The 14,176-nt window shown below is 35.6% G+C and overlaps 1 protein-coding gene across 1 annotated transcript in view; it reads right to left on the bottom strand.

Annotated features, from left to right (window-relative positions):
- Positions 1-1,752: 1,752 nt before the first annotated feature.
- Positions 1,753-14,176, bottom strand: part of SHOC1 (shortage in chiasmata 1) — a 55,239-nt gene continuing 42,815 nt past the window's right edge. Inside the window, exons 17-25 of the mRNA XM_082497336.1 lie at positions 13,704-13,809; positions 11,824-11,935; positions 10,730-10,851; positions 9,688-9,781; positions 8,548-8,679; positions 7,083-7,232; positions 5,779-5,947; positions 5,009-5,668; positions 1,753-1,948 (exon numbers count right to left, since the gene is read on the bottom strand). Coding sequence (XP_082353462.1) covers positions 1,848-1,948; positions 5,009-5,668; positions 5,779-5,947; positions 7,083-7,232; positions 8,548-8,679; positions 9,688-9,781; positions 10,730-10,851; positions 11,824-11,935; positions 13,704-13,809 — 1,646 coding nt within the window. The 3' untranslated portion in view covers positions 1,753-1,847. The remainder of the gene's footprint in view (positions 1,949-5,008; positions 5,669-5,778; positions 5,948-7,082; positions 7,233-8,547; positions 8,680-9,687; positions 9,782-10,729; positions 10,852-11,823; positions 11,936-13,703; positions 13,810-14,176) is intronic.

Genomic DNA, 14,176 nt, shown 5'->3' with positions numbered 1-14,176 from the left:
TGAATTCTATCTGAATTTCTACCTTTTTCTAAACTGAATGCAGACAGCCCTTGAATTTTATTTACTTATTCAATGTAGGCAACATGTGTTTGTTTTCAAAGTGATCTACATGTTATCTGAGCTCGTCTTCTATGACACCGCATGTGAGAGTTCTGGTGTCAGCCTTTGCCTGTGGGGAAGGAAAACATAAATACACAGCTTGGCAGTGGCAGCTATAATTTTCTCCACTGTGATCATCCATGACTGAGACTTTGTAGAGCTGCACTCTTAAAAGAACAGATTCCCAGGCCTGGCAATCTGGGAGTCAGTTCTGAAAAACAGAGCCAAACCATGATGCAAAGAGATGGAAAATGGCTAGGTGAAGTGACCACAAAAATGGGCCAGAAATAGTAAGCAAACTGCAATTTTTATTCAAGTTTTTCTCTTATTCTGGGCAAAATAGGGAAACGCTGGCTTATTTGCAATTCTACTAAAATACTTTTTATGTCACACTTGAAAGTTGTTTTCTAAAGTCTTGCAAACAATTTGGGTACAAATAATTTGGGGATATTAGTGTGAAGTAAAATTGCTATTAGTGCTGCCATCATAGCTTTTAGGAATTCTCAGCTGAAAATCAGCATTCCATTTTCTCTGAAAGACCAAAGCTTTCTCCCCTAAGTGCTGGTTTTATTTATCCGGATAGTGAATATGTACTTCATGAAGGCTCAATGTCAAGGAAGTACTTTACTGAAAGCATAAACCATGAACTTGGTGGGCTTTTTCTTTTTCTTTTTTTTTTTTTTTTTTTTTTTTCTTTCTGTTATTGCATCAAACTTAAGAAGATTTGTGAGTTTGAAAACTGAATCATCTCAGCTGAAGGCAACTGAACAGACACTGACATTCTGGAGCTGGCAGGCATGCCTGTGCGAACTGCGCGTGTATTCCTACAGCAGAATGGAGTTACTGTCTACCATTGCTCCCACATGTATTTCCAGTTTCATTGCCAAATCTTTTGATGGAAAGTGAGGGTTTGGCTACTCTTCTATCCTCTCTCTTCTGTGGCTTTGGATTGAGATGACTTTTTTTTTTTTTTAAATCTCTTACCCCTTCCAGCTGTATCCAGCTGTAGCCTACAATATCTGGCACTGCCTCCCAGATGACTCTCATCTCCCTACCTGCCGATGCAATGTAGCAGGTTGAAAAATGTAGATGCCAACAAAAGGCCTCCACCAGATTATGCAGAGAACTGGAGTCACAGGTTAGTTCTCTGAACCAAATCTATTAGAATCCTAAATTTCAACATATCTTTCACATGTTGTCCATAAAACAAACAGGTTGTTTCTGTAGCTTGATTATGATTAAAAGCAGTGCAGGAACTCATCACATGGTTTCTAAAGGAGCTGTCAGATGGAAAGAAGTGGAACTGAGCTTAAGGGACAAATACAAAGGGCTACAGCTGTAAGTCCAAGAAAGCTCATAGACTTTATGAGCAGCCTTGAGATTCTGGCAGATCTGGTCCATCTTTAACTTTGGAAGCTGCATGCTCAGGGAGCAAACATAAGTGCCTTCAAACTATGAGCTTCAGTGTCTGGTGTTTTTCATTCATATTTTATTTTTTGTATAAAGAGTGATAAATTACCTTTATATCACCCATGAGAACAAACAGAGAGGAGTAATTCTCCACATTCAAGGAACTAGTTTGTTTAGTAAAATTTCAAAAACATACAAAAGAATCTGGAATTAGTAAGGATTCGCAAACCCTAATTTCTCTCTAAAAATGAACAAAACCAAAAAGAATTTAATTTATTTCCCTTCAAGGAGTTTAAGAATTTTAAAAAGTATGTGTAGTATGCAAATCCCCATTCCACTCAAAAGAATTTAAGACGTGTTTGTCCATCACGTCTTCCAGGGACTCTTTCGTATGTCAGTCTCCTTTTTTTGAACTCTGGTACTTCTGCAAATCCTGAATCTGGAAAAGAAGTGGAAAGAAAAAATACGTATGATAAACTACAAACACAACATGTGTGCAGACTTAATTATGTGTTTCTCAGAACCAGTAACAGACTTTAGCTTTAACCAGTATGCTCTGTATGAAAAGTATCAACTGCCGTAAAATTACATGTGTACAGATTAACTATTACTTACTACTACTGATCAGCACATTGTCCTGTAATAATAATAAAGGACATTACACAAAATAAACCCATGAACCTGCACTACGCTTAACCACAATATTTCAATAAAGATTTCAATGCTTATTTCTATTTCATTAATCTTACACCCAGTACTATTCAGTAATTGTGAAAGTTAATTCTTTTTAACCAGAGATGCTCATGTTTCTAAGTAAGTTGTTTATCTTAAGATTCAAGTATTTTTACAATAAAATATTTGAACAGTTGTTTATTCAAAATACGTTTCTGTAAGAAAATTCTGCTTAGAGTCTACAGAAAGTAAAACTTTAACACTGATGGAAGGCTTTAATCTGTTCCAGTGGAAATACTGGCTGGGCGTATTGGCATTAATTGTTTGCGGTTTAATAAAAGTTTGATCTGAAGCCTGAAGAAATCCCTGGGGATTCCCAATGTATCTATTTAATTTGACTCTGTACACATTTTTTAAACATATGATTTCACATTTCTTAAATTTGGGACTTCAGAAGGCTTTCACTGTATTAAGGAGTTTTGGGGGTTTGGTTTTGTTTTTTTTTTTCATTAGAATGCAGAACTATTTAGTACACTTAGTTTTCCCCTGGCTAGTGAACAATAAAGTAAAATAAGACAATTCTTCCAAGATCTAAACCCAACCTCACTTTTCCTTTTTCAATTTGATTCCGATTTAAATGTACCTTTGCCCTACTGGGCAAGAGTATTACAGAAAGCTTTATCAAGTTGGAAATAACAGTGTTTTTAGAATACTGTAAAATGTGATACCAGAATAATCTGCTCTGATCTCCACTGAAATTATTGTATTTAGAATTTTAGACTATCAGTGCCAGTTACAGGATACTCACTGTGTAAAAAACTGAATATGAGCTGGCCATGTGCACTTGCAGCCCAGAAAGCCAACCGCACCCTGGGCTGCATCAAAAAGCAGCACAGCCAGCAGGTCAAAGGAGGTGATTCTGCCCCTCTGCTCTGCTCTTGTGAGACCCCACCTGGAGTATTGCATCCAGCTCTGGGGCCTCCAACATAAGAAAAACATGGACCTGTTGGAGCAGGTCCAGAGGAGGGCCACAAAAACGATCAGAGGGCTGGAGAACCTGTCCTGTGAGGACAGGCTGAGAGAGTTGGGGTTGTTCAGCCTGGAGAAGTCTCCAGGGAGACCTTATAGTGACCTTTCAGTACCTAAAGGGGGCCTGTAGGAAAGATGGAGAGGGACTTTTTACAAGGGCATGTAGTGATAAGATGAGGGGGAACGGTTTTAAACTGAGAGAGGGTAGATTTAGACTAGATATTAGGAAGAAATTCTTTACTGTGAGGGTGGTGAGGCACTGGCCCAGGTTGCCCAGAGAAGCTGCGGCTGCCCTATTCCTGGAGGTGTTCAAGGCCAGGCTGGATGGGGCCTTGAGCAACCTGGTCTAGTGGGAGGTGTCCCTGCCCATGGCAGGGGGGTTCGAACTAGATGACCTTTAAGGAGAAATACAACCCAGCAATACTCCAGGTCTCAATTTCATTCCCAATGGAGAAGCAACATGTCTGTTCAGAGTTTCTGTATGCACATTTTCATTTACATAGGCTGAAAATTAAAAGCAGTTTACCATAACCAATTAACTTTTCCTCTCTTTATTTCCATAATTGCCCAAAGCAGCCCATGATACATAGATATCAATTAGTTAATTGTGTTTTCATGAATGAGTCTGATCTAATTAGTGAAAGCACTTAATGCTGCACTGACCTTGCTGTACCACCAGGAGATTTAACTACAGGTAGCAACAGAGAAAACATAAATTAAATTACCTGTACTAGGAGTTAGGCACTTTATTTAAGAAGGTTAACCTTGGATTTTAAAAGAATGTGACACCTCACTTATAGGGAAGCAGCAGAATTTAAAAAATACTACAATGTACAACACAGCAATCCTTAGCCTGACAGGGACTAGATGTGCTTTCTTATTTCTGAGACTCCATATTAGGCTTATCAAAAAAGGTCTCAAGCTAACTGTATTTGAGAAAGTAAACCAGGGATAAGAAAACTACAAAAAAAAGAGAAGACTGAAGGTTTTATATAAAGAGGTGTCCCTGCCCATGGCAGGGGGGTTGGAACTACATGGTCTTCAAGGTCCCTTCCAACCTAAACCATGCTATGATTCTATGACTGTATACACCTTCAGGGTAAATAAAGTTTTGAAATAAACACTATACCATCTATTTGAAGAAATATGCTTTGGAATGATTTCAAAATGGCAAGATGGAGGGTTTAGCCCTGGAAATATTAGCTAAAAAAAATATTCCAAGCATAAGGGAACTGTATGAAACAAACTTAGAAAGTTGTCAGAGTGAAATTCTTACTCCATTAACAACAACAGCAAAACAGAGCCATGTAGTAATATCTAAATTTCACTCTCTAAATTTGCTGAATCTACTTTTTGCCCTTTAGAGAACATACTTCTAGTCTTTTCTTCCTCCTTTTGTCCATACCTATGTTTACAAAATAATCTTTCCCATAACCTTTAAAATAATTCTGGCATGTTTATTATGCACATTTCAGGCACTGTCAAAGAGAGAAGAGGCTGAAGCTTACAATATTGGTAAACTACACTTTTCAATATTTTACCATGGAAAAATAATGGCAGTAACAATTGGGGTTTTTTATATTCCTTATGCTCCAAAGAGAAAACAAATGTTTAGGAACTTTTATCACAGAAGAAATATATACGCAAGTAAGTTTATTAGTAAAGGAAACATGCAACTGTTGAGTTGGGTTGGACTGGATTTAACGACTATTTGAAGAAAATACAAAATCTACTCTTACAGACAGTCCAGTAGATTTACAAACAGAATTTCAGCAAATTCTGCTTGCTTTAGACTTACCTGTTCTATTTTTTTCTTTTGTCCATACGAATGGTGGACTTTGTTTTCTCTTTCCTCTAGATTCTCCACCTATTTGGTGAAAATTCAGACTTTTAGGCTCAGCTGGGTCAACAAAGAAATCAGAGAGAAAACCATCAGATGCAAATGAATCACATGGGCCTGTGGATGAAGAGTCATTCCATGGTGTCTGGTCAATCAGAATTTCTGGGCTCCTAAATGTTGTGTCCCTAAATTGCAGAAAACTTGTAGAGCTCTCCTGAGGTGCACAGTCACTGAAAGTTGCAAATAAATCCTCTTTTTTAGAATTTTTGGAAGAATGATCTGAGCTATATTGTGTACTGAAAGGCTGTCTTTGAAGATGAAGAGAATTCGAAACATCTAGATCAGCAAAATCTTCAGAGTCATTTGGCACAGGGAAGAAATTCTGTTTCCTTCCCATAATTGTTTTTGAAGAACATGATTTCTTTTGCATATAGCTTGAAAGATCAGAGTCAAAAAAGTCCTGATGATGATTCAATGGAGGAATTACGGCTTCAGAATTCATGAGAGATGTTCCTGGTAGAGAAAAAAATGGAAACATTCTGTTTGGAGAATGAAAAATTATTTCTCTACATTTTACAAAAAAACAAGATGCCATTGAGCATTTCGATAGCAGTACATCTCCTCAGCATAACTGACCTTTCCATGATTAGAAGATAAAGATTATAATACACTCAGATTTTCACTTGGTTTCAAAGAAGACACATTTTCCTAGTAATTCAAGATATTACCTGGGCTGTTTTGTGTCTTACTAAGCAGCTCTAAAGACTGATGATTTTGTTTATAATCTAGACAGAATGTGTTGAAGTTATTCTGGTTTTCTAGGGGTGATGCACCTTTCACCACTCTTTCCAGTGGAGCAGCAGTATTTAGGCTGTATGAAGTCATGTCACTAAAATGCTGAAACCAAAAAAAAAGATACTTGAAGAGTATTTATAGTACATGTCTCCACTGTCAAATATAAAAAGTTAACCTAGTTATTAGGATCCTAAGATGTATAATTTTTTGTTTACTGGAAAAAAAAAAAAAAGACTTGCCAATACAGAAGGAGAGGCATGTACAGTAGGCAATGTGCCACCTATCTTAAATCTATAAACAGAGCAAATAATAGCCTGTCTCTTTAAACACAGGAAAATCAATACCTTAATATACTTTACTCTCCTTCATTAGGCCAGGACTGTAGGAAGTGGTGTCTGCAATGGATTGGCGCATATCATACATCATAGAGGAATTAAACTCATGAGAAGTTTTCCTATTTTTCAGTCAGTAAACATGGCTTTACACATATGCAGTTATTACACTAATATGCACAAGTTTATATTCAGTGCTCAAATAAGGAGTCAGTTCACTTGCTCCTTCACCTTAACTGAATGCTTCTGATGTGGAAGTTTGTCCTCCCATTTTCTAGACTGATAAAAGCTGTGCATTTTTTATCTAATTAGCTGACTATAATCAGTCTGTAATTTTCCTTGACTTGGCCCAACTGAAACAGTAGGAGCACACAATTCTAACTGCAGAGTGAACACTTTAGTGAATGGACTTGTTCATCTTAACCTCTAGGGCTCTTTCAAATGTTTAGTACTACGAATTCATCAGTGGTGGGTTTATCATTGTACAAGAAGATGGAAGGAAGGAAGAAAGGGAGGGAGGGAGGAAAAGAGGAAGGAACGGAGGAAGGGAGGGACAAAAGTCCTACAAATACTTAACTGGAAAAAATTTCTTATTTTAGGGCAATATATAAGCTTGTGTGCTGATACAATACTTGATACGATGAAACTTGAAGAGGAAGCTGATCAAATTAGTATTTTTCCAGTTAAGGAAATGTTCTAACAATTTTCATATGAACATAATGGTGATTTGACAAAATCTGCTGAGAATTAGCAGGCTCAACATTTTAGATATGAATGATATTCTAAAGCATATAATTAATTTTTAAATGATACCAGCAAATGTGCATGTAGATTCAGATAAGAAATCCCCCGTATTACAACAGTGCAAAAAGCTTGATCTAATACATAAATTAATTTTGGCCAACCTTCAAAACTTTTTTTGGAACCTCTGGCAGAAGTTCCTGAAGTTGATCAAAGCTTGCAAGAAACAGTCTGTTCAGTGAAGATCCCTTCTTTAACATAAACTGAGCAACCAGAGGGTTGATACATGGAAAAGTAAGCAGGCATTTCTCTGTCTGGAAATTGAAATTACTTTGTTAGCGTGACATCTGACAAACTTTTTTCCCCTTTTTTTCTGTTTCTGCAGAATGACATCCCTATGAATAGGTGATACAGTATATCATAGAAATGGAGTTTTTAAAAAGTGCACTTTTTTTTTTTACTACAGATGTAACAGTGTATCATTTTTGCAAAAGCGTAAGTGCTGCATAACAGTTTGATAAAATGAAAGCAGTCTAAAGATGTTTCTACTCTAAAGGACGAAATCAGTGAATCATGTAAACTTGATTTGAAAACTCATTAGGACATTTACCATTTATTCTCTATTTTGAAGAGAATTACCTAAGTCAAGATAAACTGAGAAAGCTGGTTTGTTTTACAAAAGTTACACTTGTCAACAGCAATGAGACAGGTGCCAAAATCAGGAGTTGCTAGGGGAGGTTGAGTGTCACACAGAGGGTGGCAATTTGAGAGCCGTAGCATTTCAAGAATGTCAGCTTCCAGTTCCTGACTTTCATAAAGCTCTGCACTCAACAGATGCCAAGATCTAATACCTTTAACAGAGACTAAATACGATCAATGACTCCTCTCAGTTTTTTACCAGAACCCTTAACCTCAACCTCTAAATTGGAAAACCTATAATCCAATATCCTACACTTGAAAGGCCACACCAATAACTGCTTTAAAATGCTTCCGAATTTTGAAAAAGCCAAAATGATCTCAGCTTTACAAGAGTTCAAAGCTTCCACATAAAATGAACAAATCCATATTTCTAATTTGAAAACCTTAATATACAAGTTAAAGAACATCATATATTTGACTTTGATTGATGGACTTGTTCCAGCATTTATTGTAAATGTCCAATATCTGCTACTGCGTGAGAAGATAAACAAATTTCTACTATCTTGTATTAAAGCAAGTCTGTAAGCGACGCCGTTGATTCAGTAGTGGATCAGCACTGATGGATTTGGCTTCCTGCTCAAGTGAGCCATTGTATGTTTATCTTTTACAATTTGCATAGTTTTTTAAACTTAGTGCCTAGAACTGTACACACTGGCTGGCAGATGTGGACAATAAACTTCTCCACTGGTTAACTGTGAAAGCACAGGGAAAGTCCAAGTTGCACCTAATTGTGCTGGCAAGGATGACAGAAAAATTATATATATATGTGTACATATATATACATATATATAAGAATATGTATGTGTGTATATAAAAATAACAATGTTTATTTTAACAATATATTTTAAGAGAACAATAATAAACCCTAGAACTTTATGAGTCTGAGAAACAGGAAGAAAACAGTGTAATTTAATGCAAAGATAAGCAAACCTCAGACGGCAAGACAGAAAGCCAGGATTTGTCCAGCCACTCATAAGGACTGATATCAGATGCTATCAAAATGTTGTCAGCAATCTGACGAATTACCAGAGCTGTCTCTTCAATCCCTGGCATAAGAACTACCTAAAAGTGATACATAGTATTTTTGGTTAAAACTTACACTAAGGGATGTCTTAATTTGCTACAGAAGTTCAATGGGAAAGCTGAAAGGTGACCCTGAACACAACAGCTGGTAATGAAGTGTAATTAAACCTGATCCATGCTTACCATACGGAGGAACTCCAACCTCTGACCACTAGCCCGGCTGCAAATTACACTCCTTATTTATGCAATTGTAGGTGAAATTAGTTTATTCTTTAGGCCTTTTATATGTGATCAATTTTACTGGTATAATACAAGTTCCTAACACAACAGGTAATTCTGAAATGCATAATATAGTTTAAGAAGACATGTGACACTTTGAAGGTGTAAGTAATTTCCACACAAACTACACTGCTGATCAGATGGAATGAAAACAGCTTTGTCCTCTCTTTAACCTTCATTTAACTAGATAAATTTGAAACAAATTTTAATATGCAAATAAGTAAAAAATTGCCTATAAAGATGTTATTTCATGCAAAAAACATAAGTTACAGTCATCAACTTGGTAAACCAAATGAAACTTTTGCCCTATTTTTAAATGTTGATTATTCTCGATATGTTATTTTCTGATTTATAATGAAAAAAGTTAATTTATCTTGCCACATTAAAAAAAAGCAAACTAGCTGACAGCAGAAGAAAATACACTTTCTTTTCTTCTACTACATTAGTGACATAATATTAACCTGAAGCTTCAAATTAAGACATAAACAGGATTAACACACATTCTAATAATTTATAAAATTAAAGGTACAATCTCATTTCTTGACTCCCAGTCATAAAAACACTTCAGCTGCTATTTGAATCTGACAACTTGTACTGGAGTCAACACAGTATTTTCACTAACTTCAGCAGCACTGAATTAAGCTTCTCTCTCTAATTTTAGTAATTTTGAGCTATTCTGTTTTTGATGTATAATGCATACTTGATTAAGCACTTCAGAAATATCATACAGTGACGACTGAGACAGAAAGGTTGTTACAAAAAAAATACCTTCACTTCAAAGTCTTCTGACTTCTGTGTAAGTTCAATTAGAGTGGCATAAATTAAGACAAGGTTAAGCAGAGTATCTCCCCTGAGACTGTACCTACAAAACAGTTTCATTGGACTGTTAATATTTATTATGCACATTTAATAATTCCAAAATGTTTGTTCCACGTGTTAATAAATGTCTGTTTCATTTCCTGAATTCCAAATACTAGTACAGTTCGAGCATTAATATCTGTGAAAGGAGAACTAGGTCACACTAAGTGACTGAGCGCTGAAGGATGCACTGTGAGGAGGAAAACGGAATCAGCCCACAGCAAAGCAAGCCTGGCCTGAGCAGAAGGACTGTATCAGGGTCAGTCACTGGCGAAAAATCATACAGAGAGGAAAAGTGATGCATGGAAAATTTGCCACTTGTTTATAGAAAAAATATCTCACAACAGGTAGTAAAGGAATGCTTATGAACTATATCAACAAAGGCTGTGCTTCCATAGCAAAAGGAGGACTACTGATGGATTGGAAAAACACTTGAAGAATGCCTCCCTGTTGCAAATGACATACCGTGATGCTAACACAGTAATTCACAACCATTTATTTGTAGAGGTTAATTTACTTCAAACGGTCATAAAGAATAATTCCAGTGGTTAATGTGAAATTTCTGGACCTCTTGATTTGAAATACCCCTCACATTAGCATTACCTGCCTCAAATCCTGTTGTTTACAACTACTTCTTTATCTCTTGTGTAAGATTAAAAAGATCCTAACACATGTAAAACATCTTTCCTAACTTTTTTTGGGGTCTCCAGTGATCACTGTTACTTCTATCATTACACTGAGTTTTTCAGTACCAGCATGACAACATTGTAACTAAGTGAAATGTCCAAAGCACAGTAGAATACAAGCTTACAATATCCATATTGTTCTAAGAGAAACGTGTTCCTACAGAGAAATTCAAAGAACAGAGTGTTAGCTTGTTCAAATAGCAGCTTCCTTCAGTGACAAGTTTGTTTTAAGAATGCCAAGATAACAGAAGAATTTCATAACTTACTCTAAACTCATTCTTTCTCTGGAATAGAAAAGAATCCAGCAGCACGTATACTGAAGTGATAATGCCATCAGCTTTGATATCACATTGTCATAGGATTTTTCATAATCTAGTTCTTCCATGCTCTACCAAAAAAGTAATATAAAAAGTAAAAGCTAAATAAATATATTACCATGGCTGTCACAAGCTTTTACTGTGCATTGCTGTATTATGCAGAAGTTAGATCAAACATAACTACAGCTAAATCATATAGGTATTAAAGGCATATCTGAGAGTTAGAAAAACTAGGCTATATTCCCAACTTTTATTTTGCTTGTCCTTTAAAAAGCTGATTCCCCGCTTCATGCGTCTTTATCCCTTCTGTAAAAAGGAAATGCTGCTACCAATGTTTTAGGATGTTCCTAAGATTTTTGAGAACTTTAATAATGCAAAATACTGTTATAAACCCCTGATGTACTTGCTTAACCCATACAAATCATGTTATACCTACACTGAGTACATCAAGTACAAGTTTGCTAATTGCAGTAGCATGTAGGAATGTCTGTGTCGTGCTTGCAATACTAATTGATTATTTTATTCTTTATCTATCTTTCAGTAGTAGTTCTTCTACCTGTAAAAGTCATCTGTCTTGCTGCATACCAGAATTTAAGTATTATATTATTGTCTAAACTATTACTTTTTATTAAAAGTAGGACAAATTACTCTCTAGACTAATTCAGACAACTATCTGAAATGGAAGTAAAACGCACACTGGCAAGAGAATATAGTCACAGATACTTTTAATTGGTTATTACAATATCCCTTTCTACAACCCTATTTTCAAGTGTATATCCTTTAACTATATTTAATACAATCCAATATCAGGTCAAATGTTACACTGGTGTGAAGAAACGTAGGTACAGACATGAGAACATTTTAAATTAGTCAAACCAGCACAGACAGAATTTTGGAGTTAATGAATATGGAAATAATTTGTGAGACAATGCATGAATTAAGTATGATTACGAGGAAGAGAACATATGTTAGAAGGCTGCAGATATGGCCTAGAAGAGACCCAATGCACAACAGAATTTGGACATACTAGCTTCATTTTGTACCTGCAAAAAGATAGCTGTGCGTTCATCTATTGTCAACACAACATATCGATCTGTACTTCCAAAGAGCCTTAAGGAGTAATTACTGCTTCTTTCAACAAAGGTAATGCTGTACCTGAAGAAGTAAAATTATTTTATTAAATCTCAGTTAAGTAAAATAATAAGGTTATCTTAAAGGAAATTAGTATCATACATCTCAATACAATCTTTTAAATTACATAGTCTTTTGATACCTTGATCTTTCCCAAATGCTCAAGATTACTTTAAGACACATTCAAAGAATACACATGAATGTAGCAGTGACTTAATGAAATATTATTGGATTAATTCAATTATGTTGCTAACTGCACCAAATATGACCTTGATATGCAGACTTTGAGTTTACAAAAAAAAAAAAGATGTAATACAGAAACTTAGTAAATCAAGAAAATATACTTAGATACTCCTTTTGAGTCATTAGATGTATATTGCATTTCTTTTCTTCCTTTCATGATTGCACAGCACAGGGAAAGCAAACTGCATGAAAACTCCCTGACTGCCATTGGTATGATTCTAAATTTTTCTCAGTGAACGAGAACTGCCAGCAGCACATGCTCCTGTTACCAGCTGTTTGAGCAAAGACTCACTGAATGAGCAGCACACAGTTAGGGCTTTAGGTGTCTTGGCTGAGTAAAGGGGGAAGTTAAGAAGAGACCATTCTCATGCTACTTGTCTTTATCCCTAGGAAACACGAGGGACCTAAACCTGAATCAGCCAGCAGTAAATCCTCTAGAAACTTGTATGGACAGTGTATTCAGACATTAACAAAAAAAGTGAATTATTAGCTCTTCTGAAACTATATAGCTCTTTGCTCACCTATTTAAGTACTTCATCAGTGCTAAAAGGAGCTAGTGAGAAAGTACCAAAAAAGCATTCCTGACTATTTGGCTTGTGGCCAGGCTGAACAGAGAAGCTGAACAGGTCAGAGTTTAAAAGTGCAAGTCAAATTAAATGTTCAGATTTTAAATGTCAAACATATAATTAAACTGTAATTAGACACAGCTCAAAAATGGTTTCACAGTTGACTCTAGGATACAGCAAGGACCAAAACTGGACATCTCTTCAGCAACACAGTGAAATCAACCACCTGTATCTCTGGCACTATGTTTAAGAGATGTCGCTGCTCTGTCTCCTGTTTATTTGTTTTTTTCTCCCCATGACAAAAGGTACTTTTCTCAGGTACTTACTATTGTGAAAGCAAAATACAAGAAAATTATGTCAAATAAAATAATATACATGTGAAATGATTAACATACATTAAAATTTTTGTACAGGTTAAAAAGTATGCAAAATTAAGTGAATATTAGATCTGAATTTTACAAATAAGGTAGTTTGGTTTTTTTTTTTAACTTAGTCTCTCCCAAAAGCTGTGATGCATCAGAAAATGAGACTGCTTTACTCTCTTTCAGTTGTTTTATTTTTAGCATAGCTCCGGTAGATAAAACGCAAAAAATCCAAAAGCAGTTTTTATGAAGAATTAAATACAAAGTCTTCCAAGCACCAAGAAGCATGAAAGAAAAAAAATGTTTTGGGGTAACATTATGATTTTCAGGGAAAAGTAGATGATTAAAAAAGTTGTTTTGACTAAAAGTGCCAACTCATCATTAAAATAAACAAATCAGCCAGTTCCACTCTGGTTGCATTGTGTGTGGATCTATAGAATTACGCTATCAACTTCAGCAGAAATATTATCTTCTTGTCTCTTCAAATGCTAATAGTGTAATTGCAGTAACGTACCTGATAGCCAAGTAGATGGCTACTACATGATACAGTAGGACAAGATACATGTCCTGGAAAACTGAAAATAAATGGTCAATAAAATTATATAGGTTATATTCACTCACTTGGATTCCAAAAGCTGAAGAATGTCTGGCATATTAAGAAGACCTTCAGTTGTCAGAAACACATATGGAATCTGTACCTCCAGAAGAAATGAACCACAGGGATTCCCTGAAACATTTTGTATATGTAAGGTAGTAGTTTCATAAGCAAAAAACTAAAGATACATTTAGATATTTAAATAGACATATCTTTAAAAAATGTAGTTTTTATTCATCCCCATTAAAATGCTTCCATTATATGATTTTTTGTTCTTTTTTGAAAATTAAACTCTTTTGAATGTCTTTGAAACTTTATATTCCTTTAGATCTACAGCAACATTCCCTTAGGATGAGGAAGGGCGGATACAGCTTGTAGCAACTGTAAACAACCTGTGAACTTGAACTTTTATCAACCAACATTGACTACTACATCCTGGCCAAAACTAAGATCACACCCTCAGAAAAACACCATCCTTTCTTGCTGTAAAGATAAACCA

The sequence above is a fragment of the Vanellus vanellus genome (genome assembly GCF_965231255.1).
Source record: "Vanellus vanellus genome assembly, chromosome: Z".
Classification (NCBI taxonomy): Eukaryota; Metazoa; Chordata; class Aves; order Charadriiformes; family Charadriidae; genus Vanellus; species Vanellus vanellus.
The sequence above is the reverse complement of the archived record's forward strand: the minus strand, read 5'-3'. Positions and strand labels throughout refer to the sequence as shown.